We start from the raw sequence: 14,546 nt of genomic DNA on the forward strand, positions 1-14,546 counted from the left end.
AAAAAAAAAAAAGGTTTTAGTATTTGACACTATGTAAAAAAGTCATCATCTGCTCTTTAATTTTCATAGCATTTCCAATAGTTCAAAATTTCAAGCCAGAACAGGATTCATACAAGTATACAACCTATCCAGTATTTTAACTAGATCTTACAAAATGTCAGAAAATGACAGTTAGACTACAGGACGAATTTTAACTTTCCAGGGTACTAACGTTGACCAGCAAAAACTGATGCACGATATAAGTTACTTGTCAGCAAGACAATTTATATATTGTGGATAAAGCATGGTATGTACTGCCAAGAACCTCAATTCCAGAAAGAAACAAGATAATACAAAACAGAAGGTTAGATGATGCACCTCAACAGATCAGTTCACAATTACATAAACCGAATCAGATCAACTGAAAGCAATTAGCATAAGCTGATTCATATACAAAACCAGACAAGAGTTCATCAATTACAGAAGAAGAAGCAAAACCTATTTGCTTAACGTGGAGCTTTCTTCTTTCCAGCAATAGCAACCCTCTTACCCTTCAAGGTCCGGCAATTATTCTTCGTTCGTTGTCCTCTACATGGCAGCCCTTGAATGTGCCGCATCCCTCTGTAGCATTGAATCTCCTTCAATCTCCTTATATTCAGTGCATTGAACCGCCTCTGAAACACCCACAATCAGTTTCGTTAAAACTAAAATTTTCATTTATGTATAGAAAGAGAGAAGGGGAATTACCAAGTCGCCTTCAATCATATATTTGGAGACTTGGTCACGCACTGTAATGAGTTCTTCCTCAGATAAGTCCTTGGTGATTTTGTTTGCAATGTTGAGGTCACCAAGGATTTTGCGAGCAGTGCTACGGCCAATCCCATGTATATACTGAAGAGAGTACTCAACCCTCTTGTTGTTTGGGATCTCCACATTTCCAACACGAACACATTTAATGCTTAGACCACGAATCTGCATGTAACATATGAGTCCCAGGTCACACCAATTATACAAAACTATAACTCCCAATTTAATTCCTCAAAGTATAATGGAAACCAAAATAAAATAAAACTTTGAATGTCCCCCAAAAATAACCCCAAAAAAAAAAAAAAAAAAAAAAAGTTCCAGTCTCAGAGATTCAATTATTTGGGACCCATTTAAACTAAAACCGCAAGTACCTAACCCTAATCTAAAATTGTAAGTTGATAATGTTAAACATAAAATAACAGAAAACAAGTAAGTCAATACCGCATTTTCTTCTCTTTCCCTAAAATGTTTTTGGCAAACAAACCAACAACACTATAAAGAAACCACCATATAGACTCTAAGGGTGTCTTTGTAATGTAGTAATTTGGGATACGAATTATTAACTCGTGACTTCATGAAAATGCAGTTGTTCATTTGTCAAAATTTTTAAGAATTACAATTCCCATGAAATACAAGAATACTAACTTCCAAAGGAAAAGTGAAATTCTTCAATCTCTTTTAGATATGTAATAACTAATGTTACATTTGAATTCAACTTCTCACTTTTTTCTTTCTTAAAACTAATGAGTAATTACATATAGTTAATTTAGAACAAAATATTTAATAATGTTCAAGGGTATCTTTGTCATTTACAAAATTCATAATGGTCAAATTATTAATTATTCAATTAATAATATAATATGGATATTATTATTTTAAACGACCAATATCTATATTTTTTAAAACATTGTTATTATTATTATTTTTTTATGATGTGGAACCTCACCAAGGCAAAGCCCTTGGACCCATCCCTAGGGAGTAAACCATGGATACACAACCCAACCGTCAGAACTGTGTATTAGGTAATTCAAGGGAACTCCTAGTGAGGATTGAACCCAAGATGTGTAGGTCTGCAACTCATCCCAAGCCTACAACCACTTGGTTTCATCCTGACTGGTAGACTGGGAAGTGTTTTTAAAATTTGAGAAAGCACAGGATAGTTTGTTAATAAATCCAAAGCTCAAATCTTATTTAGTAGGAATACCTCAAACAGGGATCGTTCATTAATGTGCACAATGCTGGGTGCTCAACTACTCGTTTTGATACCTATTCGGGACTACCTGCTTGTGTTTGATGATCAAGAAGAACTGTTTTTGCTGGTTTGAAGACACATGTTTGGCAGAGATTGCATGGTTGGAAAGAAAGTCTTTTCGTGGCTGGGAAGGAGGTTATCATTAAGGCTATTGCTCAATCAATCCCAACTTATGTGAGTTCTTCAAACTACCATTGAGTTTGTGTCATGAATTGACAATGATTATTAACTCTTATTGGTGAGGACAGCAAAGAGACGTACACCATATTCATTAGCTTAATTATACAAAGTTATGTCAACCTAAGGACCAAAGAGGTTTGGGTTTTAGAGAGATGACACCTTTTAATATGGCTATGTTGTCTAAACAATGTTGACAACTCCTTTGAAATCCACAATCTCTGTTTGCTTAGGTGTGGCCAGCCAAGTATTATCCTAACAGTTCATTCAGAAGCCCAACTTGGAAGTCGTCCATCCCATTCTTGGAGGATTGTGTTGGCTGCTAGGCCTCTTCCTCAACAGGGATTAAGATGGTGAATGGCAATGGAGAGTGTTAGATTATAGACCCTAATAGCTAGTAGCAGAGCCAAATTTTCTTTTTTTGGGGGGAGGGGGCGTTGGGGGAGGATGGGGAGCATTAGTAATATACATTTTTTATTTTTATAAAAATTATAAGAGGGAGGGGAATTTTAGAAAGCCAAGGGGAGCATGCACCCCCCTCCCCCTGCGCACGCGCACTTTGCCAGTGCTGATGAGTATAGGTGGAATGTTTCTTTAATCCACCAAGTGTTCTTACAAGAAGATGTGGACTGTGTAAGGAAGATTCCTTTGTCCAATATTCATCCAAGGAAAAACTTATTTGAATGGCATCGAGAAATGGTGAGTTTTCAGTGAGTACAGCATATCGACAATTATAAGAGGTGGATAGCGAATAAGTGTATCACAGGATAATAAGCTAAGTTATTTGTTATGGAAGCTCAAGATCCCAAGGAAGGTTCAACTGTTTCTATGGAGGTCTCTATGCAACTCAGTTCCCACAGTGGAAATCCATCTTGAAGTGGTTGACAGATTTCCTGAATTCATGGGATAGGCAGGAGAGTGCACATATTGAGTCGGGCCAATCGTTTATATGATGGGTGCTCTTGATGCTGCAAAATTCTGTCCTGGAAGTAGATAGTTTTGCTTGCATGTTTGAGTGTGATAATCATGGATTTTTTAGAATTATACAGCATGGTTCTTGTTCAATAGTTCCCAAAGGACATCTGATTGATGAAATTAATGGGCTCTTGCAAGGTTTTAGATCACCTTGGTCAGTCAGTTTCATAGAGAAGAATTGAAATAGAGTGGCTGTTCAATTGACATTTGACACTCTATGCTAAAGATAGTAGTCATAGTGCCATTTGGTTAGAGGAATTGCCAGTGTGTTTTTCTGCTTTATTATTATTATTATTTTAAGCCAAAGCAACCTTTCCAGAGAAGAGCCCAAGTTGATAAAACTTACATTACATTACATTACACTTAAGGCAACTGACCCCACCCGCGAGAACTAGTTGTCACCCCTGACAGGCTAAGTAGTTTACACTCGTGCACAGGAAAAATGTTTTTTCCGCTTTAATGGCAAATGAAGTACTCAATTTATCAATTATAAATAAATTTCTAACTTTTTATCCAAAAAAAAAAAAAAAAAACTAATCCTAACTATATCTAAACGATTTGAGTGTCAATTCTAAGCAATTTAAATTCTCCTAAGCGAAACAAAAAGAAATCAAAGCTGAGAGAAAGAACCAAAGCTAAAGCTAGTTTTCAAGGAAGCAGAGAGTAAAAAGAATTGAAATTGAAATGCAAAAAAGCGAGCAGTAGAAAGCGAAGGTGAAGGTGAAGGTTACCTTAGGAGGAGGGGTTGAAACTGAGAATGAAAGGCATTTAGAGGAGAAATTAGGGTTTGGTCCGTTGCAGATTACGGAGAGCGAGGGTGCCAGAGGCATTGCCAGCGTCTGTGCCATTTCCTCCCCACTCCCACCTTGTGTCTCAAATCAAATGTCAATGGTCAGAAACACGCACTCTCAGCTAGTCTTATCCTTCTGCAAAGATTGCGTAATTGGGCCCTCTCGGCCCAACCTAGCCAAACTGACTTAAACAAATTATGGGCCACTCCTACCTTGTCTAATGGTTTCCAAATCACATAATTTATTTATTTATTTATTTAATAGTTATGTAATTTTTTTTTAATAATAATTCTATAGTTATTGTAAAGATTCATTGCCGTCTCGAATGGATAGTAATTTTTTTTTTAAAGCATATTGCATGTTTATTTTTACTTTTACATGTTTTTCATGTCTTTAATGGTCCGTTTGGATTAAAGGAGAGTAAAATAGAGTAGAGTAGATTTAGTCTAAAATTAGTCTATTTTAAGTCTACTCTACTTTCTCCCACTCTCCCTCCTTCCCTCCTCTATCCAAACGGGTCATAAAGTAAGAAGAAAACTTTTTTTTCTTTAATAAGTAAGTTGTAATATTTCACTATAAAAAATGTTAGCTTGAACGTATAGGTGGTATGACTTTTCTCTTTTGCTTGGGCGATTGGATTTAATACCTTGTATTTCTTTTGTGTCCTTAGTGTAGTATTGGTTTGTTATATAAGGTTTCCTAGAGTTATGGATCAAACATCCAAGTGTAAGATAACAAGAAAGCAAATAAGTGTAGGAGAAATAAGAATTAAGGGTGGTGTGTGGTTCTATACAAAAAGCAAAAAAAGAAAAGAAGAAGAAGGATGGTGTCACTGGTGTGTGGCGTATAGCAAAGTCTGTGTAATTTATAAGTATCGTTAAACTTTTTTATTTTTTATTGAGAGCTCTTTTATATATTTTATTTGAGTGTGGTGAGATGTATTACAAAGTATTTGATAAGGTATTTTCTTCTTGATTTTATTAGTGACAAATCTCAAAAATTATAATTGGGGAAGAGAGAATTCAAACCATAGACATGTCAATAGAAAACACACAAAAAAGTGAGAGTTAAGCTACAAAGCTTTGGCTAATACCTATAGAACTTATTGCATATGGCTATTAACCATTAGACATTGAAGAAAGTATACAGCCATGAGACAAACTTATGTAGACATTAGTCATAAGCTATCAGCCCCAGGCAAAAGTCCTTTGATCGTGTACTCCATCAAGTGCATGACAAGAAGCTTTGGGAATAATACCAGCTATAGGTGAGAGACTTCAGTTAGCACATTAGGGACCATTTTACAATTACAAATAATAGAATTTTGGCCATATTCCGGCAGAAGGCTGGTTTGTCAAGAAAGCAACAAATCCTCCCGAGCAACCACTGGAATAAGAAGACAACATATTCTCCAATAGGCAATAAGAAAGCATCACATTGTCCTTTTCTAATAAGAAAATAATCTATGTCTACAATGGCTCCCTCCCTAGTCCCTACCACTACAAAAGGATGATGAAGGAGGATCCAAAAGATGTAATTCCATGTAAAACACACTGTTATTTTAATTTAACATTTTCCTTTTCTTTAGCTGTAATTTCCCATTACCAAACACTAGCATCCATGAGCTGTGTAAATGTCATGGTAAAAATTTAGTGCCTTATCCATCAAAAATCACCCCTATCTACCATGTACACTTACATAGATGACTTATGAATCATATGCCTAAACACATATGTGGATGAACAAAATTTACTTCCTCCAATCCGATACAAGACAAGTTGAAATGACAATCTATAGATACTTCTAATCAAATAATTTATTTGAATAATTTCACGAATTTTTTTCTTACAATACACATAGATGATTTAATAAATCATCAAATAAGGGGAATTCCTTCTATAGGGACACAATTTTCACCTAAGCCCAAAATAGAAAAGGGGATAGGCCCAAAGAGCTCAATATAATGAATTTATAGAGAGTGTGTTAGAAATCTAGGTTTTAATGAGTTTAGTTAATAATCATAGTAGGCTAAAATCACAATAGGATGAAGCTGAAGTAGTTTGTATAATGAAAATTTTCCTCGGACCTAGGCCGAGGAGGTTGATTCTTATATTTCGCTCTTTCACAGATAGATTACAAATATTGTTCTTGAGTATGCAATGTTTTCATTTTCTCTTTTTCCCATTGCCCCTCCCATGGGGGACCTTTTATCTTATATAGACCCTTTCAGATGATCCTGGCCTTCCATATGTTGATCGTGCAGGTCATTCCCCAAGTTCCAGTCCCATCTAGCACTTTCTACGAGTTCCTGAGAGATGCGGCACCCAAGGCAACACTGTTCAAGGGTCTTTTCCACATAAATGCAACCAGAAGGTTTGGTGGGATGCATTAAATGTGGTGGCAGTTTCTAGCATTTCAATCACGTCAGTGCCATCCCCCTTCCCAAAGCCCTTTCTGCACAGTAGAGCCTTTTCTGATAGCACATTGATGGCGTGATCATAAAATTCAAGGACATGGCCTCCTCAGCCCACCAACTATCCTTGCCAGGCACGACACGTGGCGTGATCATATTACTCGGAATCCTTGTACCCCACACCTTCAATTTGGATGAAAACTTTGTTTCTACGTCAAGACAGTCCTAGTCAAGTTTCAAAGTGAGTCTTTTGTCTAACCAAGAATAAGAATAATGTAGGTTAGACCTAATTTAAGCCAATTAACCATTAGGCTAGGCAGACTAGTCCATTTCCAATAACTACCAATTTTGTCGAATTCTGCTAGTAGTTTATTGTCTGAAGCTCCTTAACAGCAAAAATCATTATCCAACAACAATACCAATGTTGATCTGTTATCAAAGACTAGAAAGCTGGCTACTTGTGAACCAATGAACACTTTCCCTAGATGTTATTGTTGTTAATACTTAAAGAATAAAGACTTAACCCTATGAAAGACCCAGTAGAACTAGCAAAGATAAAAGTGAATCTAACAATCCAAAAAAACAGGTAAGGCAATGTCCAAGGTTGTTGTAGTTATGTCCGTGAATGAAAACAGCAATCCCCAATTGGCTCACAGCTAACTCAGCTAAATAATCCTATCAGTAGTAGATTGGACATATGGTAAACCTCATGTCAAGTCAAAATAAGGGTCTTCCATACAACAATAACCACCTAGTCTTAGTCCTAAAATTTTAAGGCTGGCTATAGATCTCAAGAAGAAAAGTAACTTCGCAAATAAAAAAATCAAATAGTACAAATGAAACCTTAATTACATTATCTTGAATTCATTTCCACTGAAGAAAGTTTGGAAAATATTTGGAGAAAACAATCTCCATTCAAAGTATAGTTGCCCAGTCGATTTCAAACCCAATGCCATTTATGCAAACATACAAAATTTCCATGCCAAACTAGTGAGTGCTAACCATTTTCGAACCACTGCATATTTATGCACTTGAAAAAATTATTGTTCATCAAGGACATAAAAAATTGCATAGCATAAAACCTAAAGAAATTAGATTTTAGAAAGAAACAAATAAAAGAGCTTCAAAATGTAAAAGAAAAAAAGAAAAAAGAAAAAGAGTTTTGACTAAAAATGAACAAATTTATAGTCCAAACTGATTCATAGGCCAAAATCTAAGAAACAGAGAAGGATCTAACATAGTTGTGCATTCTTCTTTCTTGCAACAGGAACTGCCTTACCCTTCTAGGTCCGGGCATTGGTGTGCATGCATTGTTCTATGCCTTATTCCTTTGCAGCACTGAAAATCCTTTTTAACTTGTTTTTTTTTAAACCAAAAACCAAAATTTGTGAATAACATGATAAACTTTAATTGCTTGATATTCTAGCATTCATAATTAGAGAAAGTGTAAATTGAATCCTTCTTTTGTTGTACAATAAACTTTTTTTACTATCAAATTCAAATAAACTGCATGTAACCCCCAACTAGTTCAAAATTGAGTTAAATTTGCTTCATCAATTTCATTAGCACTAGCCTAAATCCTATTTTGCCAAGGTACAAACACCCTAGAGACTAGAATTTAGAGAGAGAGGAGTCTTCAGACACTTGTTGTCTGGAATCTCTCCCTTTCCTCCTCCAATATTAATGCATTGCACATGTAAACCATGAAACTGCACAAAGGAGACACCAACATAACATTCTGTTGAGACTTCAGTCAAGAAGAAAGAAGATTTAGTCAAAAACAAAGAAGACTTAAATTGCACTAATAAAGAAATAGAGGTGATCCAAAACGACAGAGTTGGAATAAAAAGGAAGAAAGGCAAATTAAAGGAAAACAGTGTCGTTGAACTTAAGTAGTATTAGACTAATTGCTGCCACGTGTAATTGCTTGCAGGTGTAATTAGTGTTAGTGGTTTACAACTGTCATTTGCTTATTGCTTAAACAGTTAGTTTATTAGTTAGTTAGGATTTTTTTCCCTCCTTTCTTTCTTTCTCTTGCTGCGTGTATATAAGGCAGAGCCTTATTGTAAATTAACAAGCTTTCTCATTTTACGCAATTATGTGAATAAGATTTCCTCAGTTGTATTTAGAAAGCTATCTTTTACATGGTATCAGAGCTTCAATAACTCATCAATGCCTTCCGCTTCCAACACTGCTTTAGATTCAGAAACACTTCCCATTAATACTTCCAATACTGCAAACCACAGATCTTCCAATCAAGCACCTTCAATGGATGATGCAAATACCAATCCATCAAGCCCTTATTTCCTTCCACTTACAGATGTTGTCCTCGTTTCTCAATCATTGATTGGTCCTAAAAACTATCTTAGTTGGTCGAGGGCTGTGTTTTTATCATTGAGTGGTAGGAACAAGTTTGGCTTTCTTGATGATTCTATTCCTATGCCTGATCTTTCTCGTCATCTGTACAACGCTTGGCATAGATCAAACACCACCATTCTTTCATGGTTGGTGAATTCCTTAAGCAAGGATCTTGCTACTAGTGTGATGTACATTCATACTACAAGAGATTTATGGATCGATATGCGCGATAGGTTTTCACAACCAAATGTTCTAAGATTCTTTGAGATTCAAAAAGAAATTTTGAAACTTTCACAAGGTCCACTATCGGTGAGTTCTTACTTTACAAAATTCAAGATTTTGTGGGATGAACTTATGCATTATCAGTCCTTTTCTTCTTGCACTTGTATCTGTACCTGTGGTTCTCAACAAAATCAATTAAATGCTCAGCAAAAGGATAAAGTTTTTCGTTTCTCATGGGACTCAATGATAGTTATTCCATTGTTATGAGTCAGATTTTGATCATTGAGCCATTACCTATCCTTAATAAGGTCTATTCCTTGATTTTGCAAGAAGAAAAACGCAGGCAAATTGGTCAAGCTAATTTGGTCATTGAGCCAATAGCTCTGTATGCTTACAATTCCAATCTTAAAGGGTTTCAAGGCCATCAAGGTTGGAATCAAGGTGGAAATCATGGGGCTCAAGGTGGAAAGAATGGTAATTCTAAGAAAGAGAGGTCTGTTCGCACATTGCGGAATTATGGGTCATGTAGTTGACAAGTGCTACAAGTTGCATGGCTATCCTCCAGGTTATAAGTACAAAGGGAAGGCTTCTGCAAATCAGGTTTCTAGCAATGGAAATCTTGGAAATTTTTTTCCAACAACGGCAATTTTGGGAATTTTGCTTCTCAACCTATGCTAGGTTTTGCTAATCAACCTGAGTTGATGAATTGTTCACCACAACATCCAAGAGCACAACCTCAATCGAATATTTCACAGTCACAGTTCAATATGCCTCAGTGTCCTATCACTCAGAGTTAGTGTGAACAATTGCTATCATCCCTTGCATCTTAGTCATTCAAGGAAGTTGCTGCATCTCAAGCCACTCCTGCTCATCAGGCTGCTTCAGTCTTGTCACCTCTATCCAACATTGCTGCTACTGGCACCAGCTCATCCATGCCTCATTTTGCCAACTTTTCAAGTAATCCTTTTTGGTTACCCTCTAATCTTTATCATTCCATTTTTTCAACCCATATAATTGATGTGCAAGCCTACAAATCTAATGATTAGATTATTGATACTGGTGCAACTAACCATATGGTCCATTCAGTTTCTTTCCTAACCACAATTACATCTACCATTAACACCTTTGTATATCTACCTAATGGAGAAAAGGCTTTAGTTACACATATAGGAACAATTCATACCTCAGAACATCTTACACTTTATGGAGTTTTGTGTGTTCCATCTTTTATCTTTAATCTCATATCTGTTAGTCAGATCACTAAAACCCTTTTTTGTTGTCTTGTGTTCCTTGGTTCCTTTTGCTTTATCCAAGATCTAGCCAATTGGAACATGATTGGACTGGGTAAAGCAAGAAGAGGCTTTTATCTACTACAACATATAGAGTTCCACCTCCATCTGTGCTTGCTGCTTCTTCCAATAGTTCTTCCTCCATTCCTTCTGCAAAGTTCACTTATGTCAATGCTGATTTGTGGCAATTTTGTGTAGGGCATCCTTCTTATGCAAAATTGTCATTACTGAATAATCTTGTATCTGGTTAACCAGTTAGTAAGAAAAAATGTTGTTACATTTGTCATTTTTCTAAACAAAAGAGATTGTCTTTTCCTACTAGTGCTCATGTTTCTCATTGTGTTTTTGATCTTGTGCATTGTGATCTTTGGGGACCCTTTTCAGTTCCCATTATTGAGGGTTATAAGTACTTTCTTACTATTTTGGATGATTTTACTAGGTGTACTTGGGTTTATTTTCTTAAATCCAAGTCAGAAACACAAGCTCTTATTCAACAATTTTCTGTCATGGTTGAAACTCAATTTAATGCCAAAATTAAGTGTCTCAGAAGTGATAATGGCACAAAATTCATTTTGAAGGATTTTTTTAAAATCGAAAGTCATCTTGCATCAATTATCCTATGTTGATACTCCTTAACAAAATGCAATTGTTGAGAGAAAGCATCAACACATTTTAAATGTTGCAAGAGCTTTGAGGTTTCATTCTTCCTTGCCTTTGAAATTATGGGGTGACTGCATTCTTATTGCAGTCTATCTCATCAACAGGCTACCTTCAAAGCATTTGAGCAACTCCTTATGAAATGCTTTTTAAACAACCTCCTTCATATGATCATATTAGAACCTTTGGTTGTTTGTGTTCCATTTCTACTCTTTGCCAAAACAAACATAAGTTTGCACCAAGAGCTAAAAAATGTGTTTTTCTAGGTTATCCAAGTGGTATTAAAGGGTATAAGGTTTTGGATTTAGACTCTAATTCCATTCATGTCTCTAGGGATATAGTTTTTTATGAATCTATTTTTCCTTTTGCTTCCATTTCACCTTCATCACATTTTTCCACTGATCCCTCCATTGATTCTTTTGTTTTGATTCTTTTGTTTTTCCATATTCAGTTCCCAATTGTTCCCTTTCAGATTCTTCTTTTCAAAACAATGGTGTTCACTCCACTGATTCTGCAGACAATGTTTCTGCATATCAAATTTATGGTTTACCACCCATTTCTCCATTATCACACATTAATCCTGAGATTGATTTTGAGAATGATATTGTTTCTATATCAATTCCTAGGCCTAATCCTCCCTTACCTCTTAGAAAGTCTAGTAGACCATATAAACCTCCTTCCTACTTGCAAGACTATTCTTGCAAAACTGTTCTTTCTAAACCCCTTTTTGGTATGCCTTATGATATTTTTGCTGGTCTTACTTACTCTAGTCTCAGTAAGGACTATAGGCAACATGTCTTGGCAGTTGATTCTACTTCACCAGATCCTACTTCCTTTCATGAAGCAGTTCAATCTTCTGATTGAAGAGTTGCTATGGATAAGGAGATTGCAGCTCTAGAACTCACTAATACATGGACTTTAAGCACTCTTCCTTTTGGTAAAGTTCCTATTGGTTGTAAGTGGGTTTATAGAACAAAATATAGGTCTAATAGCTTCATTGAAAGATATAAGGCTCGATTAGTGGCTAAAGGGTATACTCAGAGAGAGGGACTTGATCACACTGATACTTTCTCTCCTGTAGCCAAATCTGTTTTTGTCAGAATGGTTTTGTCTTTGGCTACTATGAAAGGGTGGTTTCTTCATCAAATGGAAGTCAATAATGCTTTTTTACATGATGATTTAGATGAGGAAGTATACATGAGTCTTCCACCAGGGTTTCATAGCAAGGGGGAGTGTGCTTCTAATTTTGGTTCTTTGGTTTGTAAGCTCAACAAGAGTCTTTATGGTTTAAAGCAAGCTTCAAGGCAATGGTTTGCCAAGTTTTCTCACACACTTTTGAACTTTGGTTTTGTTCAATCCAAGACAGACTATTCCCTTTTTACCTACACTAAAGGGTCATCTTTCATTGTTTTGTTGGTATATGTAGATGATATTTTACTTACTGGAAATGATCCGGGTTGCATTAATGAATTGAAGTTCTTACTTGATGCTAAGTTTGGCTTAAAAGATTTGGGTTCTCTGAAGTATTTTTTGGGTTTTGAGGTTGCTAGAAGTGACAAGGGTATAAGCTTAAATCAAAGAAAGTATTGTTTGAAGATTCTGCAAGATATAGGTTTCTTAGGTTCTAAACCAATTAGAACACTAATGGAACAAAACTTGCATCTTTCAAAGGATGAAGGTAAGCTTCTTCTAGATGCAAGTCAATATTGAAAATTGACTGAAAGATTGTTATATCTCACCTTGACTAGACCCGATATCACCTATGTAGTGCATAGGTTGAGCCAATTCTTTGCTAAACCAAGAGAGCCTCACCTGCTAGCAGTCAATAGAGTACTTTAGTATTTGAAGGGTATATCAGGCAGAGGTTTGTTTTTTTTTTTTTTCTAGTAGCTCATGTATGCAAGTAAAGGCCTTTCATGATGCAGATTGGGCCGGCTGCCCTGATACCAAAAGGTCTCTCACAGGTTATATTGTGTTTTTGGGAGATTCTTTAATCTCTTGGAGGTCCAAAAAGCAAAGTACAGTCTCTAGGTCTTCAACAGAGGCGGAGTACAGAGCAATGGCCACCACGACTTGTGAAATTGTTTGGGTTCTTCAGTTGTTAAGGGATTTAAGAGTTGATCATCCAAGTAGTTCTCAACTATTTTGGGATAACCAAGTTGCATTGCATATTGCAGCTAATCTAGTCTTCCACGAAAGGACAAAGCATATAGAAGTTAATTGTCATTTGGTAAGAGACAAGATAATAGAGAGAGTGATTAAAACCTTCTATGTTTCAAGCCATTTTCAAACAACAAATATCTTCATAAAAGCATTGGGACTTCCAGCTTTTAGCAGTTAGTTACTTGCTTGGGGTTGTTTGATATCTACTCACCAAATCTTAAGACTTCTAGAAATCAAGTCACTAAACTTATGGTTCATGACTTGAGGGGGAGTGTTGAGACTTCAGTCAAGAAGAAAAAAAGTTCAGTCAAGAATAAAGAAGACTTGAATTGCACTAATAAAGAAACAGAGGTGATCCCAAACGACAGAGTTGGAGTAAAAAGGAAGAAAGACAAATTAAAGGAAAACGGTGTCGTTAAACTTAAGTAGTATTAGACTAATTGCTATCACGTGTAATTAGTCTTAGTGGTTTATAGCTGTCATTTGCTTATTGCTTAAACAGTTAGTTTGTTAGTTAGGATTTTTTCCCTCATTTCTTTCTTTCTCTTGATGCGTGTATGTAAGGTAGAGCCTTACTGTAAATTAACAAGCTTTCTCATTTTACTTAATTTTGTGAATAAGATTTCCTCAATTGTATTTAGAAAGCTATCTCTTACACATTCAAAACCGTAATGGTTCTCTTAGACAAGAATATGTGGGAAAAGAAAACCTTTACAATTCTTGAATCTTAGGAGATGTTTAGATATGTTCTTGGAAAACTGTTTTTCTGAAACTTGCTTTTGAGAATGAGTTTTGTTCTCCTTAAATCAGAGATGCGTGTAGTAAGCACGATATAAAATAAAACAGTTTTCCAGGGGAAAAAAAAAATAGAAAATTCATTTAGATTGATAGATAAAAAATTCTGAAAATTTGAAGAGATGTTTCCCCTTTTCTGTGCCCTTCGTATACATCACTAGTTTTCAATTCAGAAAACAATACCATCCAAACTTTGAGTCCATTAAAATGCTATCATGAACGTTATAACCAATTAAGCTACAATACTAATTTTACAACGAGGCCATGAAAATCTTTTTTAGCCAATGTTATCAACTATTAAAATGACATAATCTATATAATTAAAAATAGTTCAATTCTTTAATGGGTTCATTTGGTTCAATAATTTCCATAACTCTTGTTTGGTCCATTAGCTGAGTTTGACTTAGAACCACAATAGCAAAGCAGCTTCAAATGGCATACCGGATTCTACTCTATTCAACACAACTTGATACTGAGAAAGATAAGTAGAGTACTTATTTTGCCAAAACAGATTTTGGAGAATTGTTAAAAAACCAGAACCAAATAAAATCACAAGACGAGTATCAGAAAGGAGATACACAGAACCCTAATGACCCATTTCGTTTACAAGCATTTCAGACTAACAACATTTAAGAGAGCGATGTGAAGCATTAATCTAAAGAGTGAAG

The 14,546-nt window shown here is 35.6% G+C and overlaps 1 protein-coding gene across 1 annotated transcript; it reads right to left on the reverse strand.

Annotated features, from left to right (window-relative positions):
- Positions 1-291: 291 nt before the first annotated feature.
- LOC142619745 (small ribosomal subunit protein uS13c) lies at positions 292-4,141 on the reverse strand. Its single transcript, XM_075793000.1, has 3 exons — positions 3,922-4,141; positions 727-951; positions 292-653 (listed from the first exon to the last, which is right to left on the reverse strand). Exons 1-3 carry the CDS (start codon positions 4,036-4,038, stop codon positions 486-488), a joined length of 510 nt encoding a protein of 169 aa, XP_075649115.1. The 5' UTR covers positions 4,039-4,141; the 3' UTR covers positions 292-485.
- Between the last annotated feature and the right edge of the window lie 10,405 nt (positions 4,142-14,546).

The sequence above is a fragment of the Castanea sativa genome, chromosome 12 (assembly GCF_040712315.1).
Source record: "Castanea sativa cultivar Marrone di Chiusa Pesio chromosome 12, ASM4071231v1".
Classification (NCBI taxonomy): Eukaryota; Viridiplantae; Streptophyta; class Magnoliopsida; order Fagales; family Fagaceae; genus Castanea; species Castanea sativa.

Excerpts from the sequence above, each read along its gene's own strand:
- LOC142619745 (XM_075793000.1), bottom strand. The coding sequence starts at position 4,038 with ATGGCACAGACGCTGGCAATGCCTCTGGCACCCTCGCTCTCCGTAATC. Across the intron at positions 952-3,921 it reads TTTCAACCCCTCCTCCTAAG|ATTCGTGGTCTAAGCATTAA; the intron begins GTAACCTTCACC and ends TGTTACATGCAG. Across the intron at positions 654-726 it reads ATATGATTGAAGGCGACTTG|AGGCGGTTCAATGCACTGAA; the intron begins GTAATTCCCCTT and ends TGGGTGTTTCAG.